Source organism: Orycteropus afer, unplaced genomic scaffold (genome assembly GCF_000298275.1).
Source record: "Orycteropus afer afer isolate SDZICR_OR568_19922 unplaced genomic scaffold, OryAfe1.0 scaffold00085, whole genome shotgun sequence".
Classification (NCBI taxonomy): domain Eukaryota; kingdom Metazoa; phylum Chordata; class Mammalia; order Tubulidentata; family Orycteropodidae; genus Orycteropus; species Orycteropus afer.
The window spans coordinates 7,471,407-7,479,160 of record NW_006921672.1 but is presented as its reverse complement, the minus strand read 5'-3'; the positions used below and the strand labels follow the sequence as shown (position 1 = coordinate 7,479,160).

At 49.4% G+C, this 7,754-nt stretch overlaps 1 protein-coding gene across 1 annotated transcript in view; it reads right to left on the bottom strand.

The window, feature by feature from the left end:
- The window catches only part of LASP1 (LIM and SH3 protein 1), a 48,089-nt gene that overhangs the window by 16,017 nt on the left and 24,318 nt on the right, over positions 1-7,754 (bottom strand). Inside the window, exon 4 of the mRNA XM_007942013.2 lies at positions 4,361-4,468. Within this exon, the coding sequence (XP_007940204.1) occupies positions 4,361-4,468 (108 nt within the window). The remainder of the gene's footprint in view (positions 1-4,360; positions 4,469-7,754) is intronic.

Sequence of the window (7,754 nt, the reverse complement as noted above, 5' to 3'; positions counted from 1 at the left end):
CCTACTTCCGTAGTGATACTGCCTCGGAAACCCAAGGAGGGGTCGCTATGAGTCAGGGCTGGCTCGACGGCACATAACAACAACAACAACAACAGGCCAGACTGAAGACAGAATCTGATATGTAGAATTAAAAAATGGTTACTGCTGAGTCAATTCCGACTCATGGAGATCCCATGTGTGTCAGAGTAAATTGTACTCCACAGAGTCTGCAGTTCCTGAATTTGCAGACGTGGGTCACCAGGCCTTCCTTCCAAGGTGCCTCTGGTGGCCCTGAACTGCCAATCTCTTGGTTAGGGGCCCAGCACATTAACCACTTGCACAACCCAGGGACTGAACTTATAGAATGTAAGCTACTAATTATTTTTGACTGATAGAGATATAACTAATTTCTGCCTGTAGAAAAGATCTCTTCAGAGTTTATGGTTTCACTGCCCTGTAGGACATTAACCAGTCTGTATCTAATTGTATCCAGAACTTTGTTTCACTAACTAAGCATGGACCTCTGCCTCTCATTCTCCAGCTGGTTCCCTCATTATTAAGTTAAATATATGATAAGTGCTTACTACGTGAGTGTTACAGTTTTTCAGTATGGTTAAATACAGGTATCTCCCGCTTTTTGGAAGTTCACTTTACGCTACCTTGTTTTTACGAAAGATCCACCTACATTAGTACCTGTTCTTGCTCATCTAAAGAAATCCGAAGAGGATTTTTCGCTTTTACCAGAAAAGGCAAAAAGCGAAACTAGTGTTTGTTTTGCAGTGAGAAAAACCTCCAATGGGGGTCACTGTGAGTCGGAACCAACTCGACAGCAGTGAGTTTGGTTTGATTTTTTTTAGCAACTCAAGTTTCCCATCCATTTAAGCCATCAGAACTCATGATCAAAGACCAGAATTCCCAGTGTATAAACTTGTATCCCATAGCTTTGGCATAAGCCTCTCGACTCTTTAAGATGCCTTTAATGAAGATACAAAGAAGCCCTAGTGGTGCAGTGGTTAAGCACTCGGTTGCTAACCAAAAGGTCAGTGTTTCAAACTCCTTGCTCTACGGGAAAAAGATGTGTCTGCTTCCATAAAGATGACAGGCTTGGAAACCCTATGGGGCAGTTCTACTCTGTCCTAAAGGGTAGCTATGAGTTAGAATCGACTTCATGGCAGTGGGTTTAATGAAGGTACAATGACTTACTACACATGTATATAACTTACTAGCATCTTTCCTCAAAATTTTCCACATTTTCTGTATAGACAATGGCCAAACTTTCCTCCATATCCCTTCTTTAGTCATGCTGTAGAAAGCAGACAGATCTGCCTTTAAAGTAATAATTACATGACAACATTTTTCAAATGACAAGCCCTTGACATTTTCCTTGCAACCAGCTTTCAAGGCAGAGCCTATTATCCCCATTTTAGCTGGAGAAACTGAGGCTCAGGGAGACCTGCCCAGCAGTTGAGTGACAGAAGGTGGTGGAGTCATGGAGTCACTTCCCACCTCACCATCTTGCCTCTTAGCAGGACTGACAACATACCACACACACATCCAAAGTACACACCACCTAGGAAGACCAGATACTTGCTTTTTTAATGCTCTCACTGCTAAAACCTCTGGTCTGCAGAGGTTTGTCTGCAGGGAAAAAAAAAAAATCTCTCTCTTTGCAAGATGGTCTGACCTTTGGAAACAGCTCGGAGTTATCTGGTGCCAATCTGGGAAGTGAGTGATGAGCTATAGACAGAAACACTATTTTGGATCCAAAATAATAGGTGTGGCTCTTAACACCATCTTTTCCAAAACTCTTCTGGAAGCTGGAACAACTTAGCAATCGTTCTAATCATAGCTTAAAGTTCTCTGGGGGTTCTGGGACATGGCTCCGTCTGGCACTGACACAAGGATTGGCGAAGCATTTTTGGACTTCAGGGAGCACCATCGTGACCCAGGAAGTGGGTTTTAAATGCTGGTTCCTGGGCTCCCCTCCCAGAGATGCTAACTCAGGCAGCCTAGGGGAGGGGATCTGTGAATCTGCATTTTCAACCATTCTGATCATTGTTTGGAGGTCTGTCCTTGAAAGAATTTAACTGCATTCAGTAAAACCAAGTCTTCCAACCTTGTGGTCAGGGTCATACCTCATAGGGCCCAGATACAGCTGCAAAGCAGCTCCTAGGTCAGGTTCAAGTCACCTCCCCACTTCAGAGCAGAGTAGGACAATCAGCTAAATGCAGCCTTGTGGTTAACGATAAGATGGTTATCTCCCCAGGGTGGATGTCTTGGCCACACCAGTTCTGTTACCAGAGCTCTCAGATATTTAACACTTCCAATAACTAGGGGGAAGCGGGGAAAAGAGCAGGTGGAATAAGCTGGGTATGGAGTTTTCTGGAAGCTGTCCAGAAATGGAGGCAGAGCTGACCGGGTTTCCTTGTCACTCCAACCCTCCATCCCTCAAGTCTGAAAACCCACAGGCTGGAAGCATAAATGAGCATGTTGGAGGATGGGAGCTGCCACCCTGCAGGCCTGGGACAAATGCCAGTGATAAAAGATAAGAGTCTTAAGCAGGAAAAAAGTCCAGATTCCAGCTTTCTGAGCCATTCCAGGTTTTCCCCATTACCCAAGGCTACTACCCCTTTCCTAGGAGTCCTTCCTGGGAGCCCCTGGGTGCTGACTATTAACCAAAGGGTTGGCAGTTCAAACCCCCCTGAGGCACCTCAGAAAACAGGTCTGTTGCTTCCAAAAAGGCACAGCCTTGAAAACCTCTGAACACACAGTGTGGCCGGGAGTCAGAACTGATGACTTGACAGCAGCTAGCAACAACAAAACCCTCCCTTCCGTGTTGACTCAGAGTTCTTTACCCTGGAAGGGGAGGTTTAGGGTGTGGGGCCAGGCCCTTACTAGGACCTGCTTTGCAAAGAGGCGACTGCAACAGGCTTTTCTGGGGGAAGGGGAATAAGAGCCCTCCGAAGCGCGCCCTCCTAACCCAAGGGAACACTCCACTTCCTCAGATTGCAGGTCAACCACTGAGTTGCGAAATTCATTTAGTGGCTCTGCAAACCAGCATCTTTAAAATAAAATAGAACAGAAAATATCTGAACACCCTCCATGCAGTAAGTACTCCTTTGTGAAACTTCTGATTCTGTTTTCTCTCCAAATAAACACATGCCTGTTTGGAAGGTCAAAGTCAAATGTATGTGTTACTGTAGGCTGTGGTCAAGTAAAGTTTGAAAGTCACAGCTGGAGGCATGGCTGGTCTGCTGTCTGTCTGGCTACTCTGAGCTTCAGAATCTATCTACCTGACCCAGTGCTTGAACTCCACTGTAAGCATGGCCCAGCCACTCTCTAGAAGAAGCATCTTACCAAGAAGGCTTGGCAGAGAGGTAGAGAGGGATGTGGGGGGCTAAGTGAAGCCTAGGGCCCTCCTCCAGCCTCCATCCCCAGCTTCAAGTGATACTGGGCAACTTGCCAATCCCCCTCCTATTACAGACATGAAGACAAATACTAGCCCAGTCTGTCACTGTGGAGGGCCTCTGAACCAGGCTGGTTTGACACTCCCTGCTGCTCTGCCCCTAGAGCCTGTGCATGGGGCATTGCCCTCTGTTTTCTGCTTAAAGCAGTACCCTGCTCCTACAAGCCCAAGGCCACACAGGCTGCTGGTCTGTGGCTCTGCCAAGAAGGAAACTGAGGCCTGCTCTCTGGTCACAGGTCTCACAGACGGTTCAGGATGCTGGGGCCTGTCGACACAACACCCACTCTCCACTTCCACCTCAGCTGTGGCCAGGCCCTGCCAACCATCCCAGGCCCAGGAGGGCCCAGGCCAGTGGATGAGGGGCAGAGGGCAATACAGGCTGGGGTTTTTACACAGGAAGGAAGAGCAAGCCAAGGTGGGGGAGGAGGCTGAGGGAGGGCGGAAATGACTGCAATGTCAGCACCCAGAACAGAAAGGAGGCGGCTGGCCCCCTCCCCGCCCCCACACCCAGTTTTGACCTTTGTGCTAAGAGGAAACATCCAGCGTGCACTCTGACACCTACTATAACGAGAAAAAAAGAAACCCGTGACAGTGGGGGTGATTTAGCACACAGAGCCCCCACACACACCTGCACAAAAATCTAGCTTCTTCAAAGAGGACATACTCTGTGGGCTGAGGGGGGCAGTGAGAGGGAGTCTGGTGGCACACAGAGAAAAGGTGTCAACGAAAACCCTATGGATCACAAACCCCAAACCCTTGCCTGTCTTCTGTTCAAACAGTGGTCAGCCAGGCCCACCCAAGAGGGCAGAGGCAGCAAAGAGAGCTGGCCCCATTCACATCTGCCAGGCTGGCAGGGAGGAGAAGAGCAGGGCAGGGAGTGGGCCAGTGCAGATACCTTAGGGGTAGGGAACTTACATTACTGATCTGGTCCTGGGTCTTCTTAATTCTCTGGAGTTCGGGTGTGTCTGCCACCACGCTGAAGCCTTTGCCCTTGTTCTTCTCAAACTCTTCCTTGTAGCGCACCTGGTGGACCCAAGGAGGGAAGAGGGACTGGTGTCAGGCCAGTGACCTCAGTCTATGGCCACTTCTGAGGCACCAACCAGCCAAGAAACAGAGGCAGGATGCCAGGAGCAAGATTCTAACCAGAAATCCCCACTGCAGTAACATCTACCCCTCAACTCAAAGCAGAAGCCTCAGCCAAAAAGCGTTAGATTAATAATAATAGCCTGCTGATATTTGTTGATTGGGCAGTGGTTCCATGGTAGAACTCTCGCCTTCCATCCAGGAGACCCGGTTTCAATTCCAGCCAATGCATCTCATGAGCAGCCACCACCCATGGAGGCCTGCATGTTGTTATGATGCTGAATAGGTTCAAGCAGAGCTTCCAGACCAAGATGACATCTACTTCCAAAAACCACCCTAGGGATCACAATGGTGCCATTTGCAGCCGATCCTGAGGATGGCACAAGACCAGGCAGCGTTTCATTCAACTGTGTGTGGGGTCGCCAGGAGCTGGGGACTGGTTCGATGGCAGCTAACAGTAACAAATATTTATTAAAAGCATTCGATTGGCAGGCACAGTGCCAAGTGCCTTAAATGAATTATCTCATTTAACTCTCAGTATAGACTGTTATCAGCCTCATTTTACAGACTGGGAAACTGAGGCACAGAAAGGCAAAGTCCCCTGTTCAAGACCACACAGCTTAGCAGCAAACGCCCAGAGCCACCGGGATGCAAATGCTCCTTGGCTGGGCTCTGACCCTTCATCACGGGCCCATCCTGCCTGTCTGAAAGCTACAGGAAGGCTCTTTCGAGAGCTCCCAGGACTGCCCAGTCCTCACCAAAGCCGGGATGGGGCCCTACCCACTGGGAGCCCGGAGCAGTTTTTGAGAGGCCAGCTGAGTGAAGACTGTTCCAAAGGACAAAGTTGGCATCCAGAAAGGAGGGCGCGGAGACAGCCACAGGAAAGGCTCGATCAATGAGCCTTTGACAGGCAGCGGCGGCTTTCTGGAGCCTAACAGGCTGGCTTCTGAGGCCACCACCACAGAAGAGGAGAAAGCTGGTGGGGGACAGACAGCACTTCAGAACAGGTTTCTAAGCTCCAAGGAAGAATCAACTACGTCATCCGCTGCCCTCCTCTTCTGAGAATTTCATGGAAAACCCAAGTGCTAGAGGAACTCAAGGCAGACATCAGAAAACACTTCCCTGATAGTAAAGGCATTTAAATGTGAGGAACAGCTTGTCCTCCTCCGGGGGGTTGTGAAAAACAAATGGAGGCAGGGAGATGCCCATGGGACAGGGAACTGTTTCTTGGCTTCCAGAGACTTCACTGTCCACCTCTGCAGCCAGCTGTTCCAGACTCCACCAGCTGCCTGGATTTCCTCCATGGGGGATGCACTGTCCTGAAGGCAGGTCAGCCCAGGACATGAGGCCCAGGCCCTTGGGAGTTTCCAGGATGACAAGCCCAGGTGGCTCCCGGGCATGCAGTCAACCAGCTGCCATGCTGAGCTGCACCCCTGACCTCACACATAGGCAGCCAAGGCCACACCTGCCAGTTACTCTCTGCATCCTCCCAGGACCCACAGGCCACCCATCTAGGGGGCTCTTCTTCCTAAAAGGTTCCAGAAGAGGATGGGGGGAGCTACAGACCTGAAAGGGCTGAATGTGTTGGTTCCCATCAGACTAGAAGTTAACACAGTGGCTACAACACACCCACCCACCCAAGGGCCAAGAACCTGTCCAGTGCTGCCCTTTCTGGAAGCCCTGGGCCAGTATGGTGACTCTTAGCAGGGGTTAGGTGGTCATCGGGGAAGGGAAGGCACCAGAGTCAGGACACAGAAACCCTGAATCCAAGGCTTCTGGTTTTCAGATTCCTCAACTGTAACAAGGTTGTCATAGCAATCAGTTGAATTACAGGGAGCCCTCCTATCACCAAGGTTGAGTACAAGGCCAGAGAGGGCTGTACTACCATAAGCTCAGTCTCCCATTTGCTGAATAATCTTCAGTAAGTGACTTAACCTCTTGAACCTCAGTTTCTACAACCACAAAATGGGGATTATACCAGTCATTCCAAGCCCCGGTGCTTGGAATGACTCCAGAGCAGCAAGTATACCACGGAGCACACAGTGGGGCTCAGTAAGCACTGCCAAAGGGGAATGTGAAAGTGCTTCGTCAACATTAAAGGGCTGGGCCAATGCCAGTCCCCCACTCCTTCCTCTACTTCCCAGCTTCACAAGGGTCAGGCCCCTAATCCGGGGAATAATCACCATGGCGACACTGCAATGACATCAGCTGGTTCCCAGGCTCAGGAAGTGCCTTCCCCTCCCTCCTGGTATTTCACTCTTGGCTCAGGAGGCCCAGAGGGCAGGGCTGGGAGGAGTGGGCTGAGCAAAGACCTAGGCCTGGGCTCAGCACCATTTTGCTGTGTGTCCCTGGGCAAGTCAATTCCCCTCCCTGGATGATGGTGCCTCCTTAAAGGAGGGCTGGCTAGCTGATCTCTAAAAGCCCTCTTAGCTCTGGAATGTGGAACCATTTTTAAGTACTTTCAAGTCCTGACTATGGAGAATCAAAGCAAGGATTCTCTGAGTGTGTGGGTGGGGGTAATGGGGTTAAAGGATGGAAGCCAGAGGTGCAGTGAGGGCCTGCCCAGCGCTCCTCCACCAGGCTCCCTCATCACCCAAACAGCAGTGTTTGCCCTCATTACCTAGGATGGCTCATCAGCATGCAACCAGGGGGTCTTTGTGGAAGGGCCTTTGACCAAGTTAGAGGCATTTGCCCAAGGTCATTCAACCAGTTAGAGAGCTCCCTACAAGAGGTCAAGCAACCACTGCCCATGAAATCTCTTACTTTTTATGTGCACATTTATTTAGTTATCCTCCCTAGATTTGCCTGCTCATCACTTATCCCAGCACACAGTAGGCACCAATACATGTTTATGGAATAAATGAGTGAATCAATGCAGACAAATAATCTCCAGACAAACAAGGCAACAAAATTTGGAACTATATATAAATGTAATTTATTCCAAATTATATATATAGGTAGTCATTTAAATAACTATCTTTACCGAGTGCTTACTCTCTGCCAAGGACTCTTCTTCCAAATACTTAACATAGATTATATCCTCACAACAACCTTTTGAGAGAGGTAATATGATCTCCATTTTACAGATGAAGAAACTGAGGCCTGCTGTTGTTGTTGTTGTTATGTGCCGAGTCATCCCTGACTCATAGCGACCCCTCCTTGGGTTTCCGAGGCAGTATCACTACGGAAGTAGGATTGCCCAACCTTCCTTCCAAGGAGTGGCTGG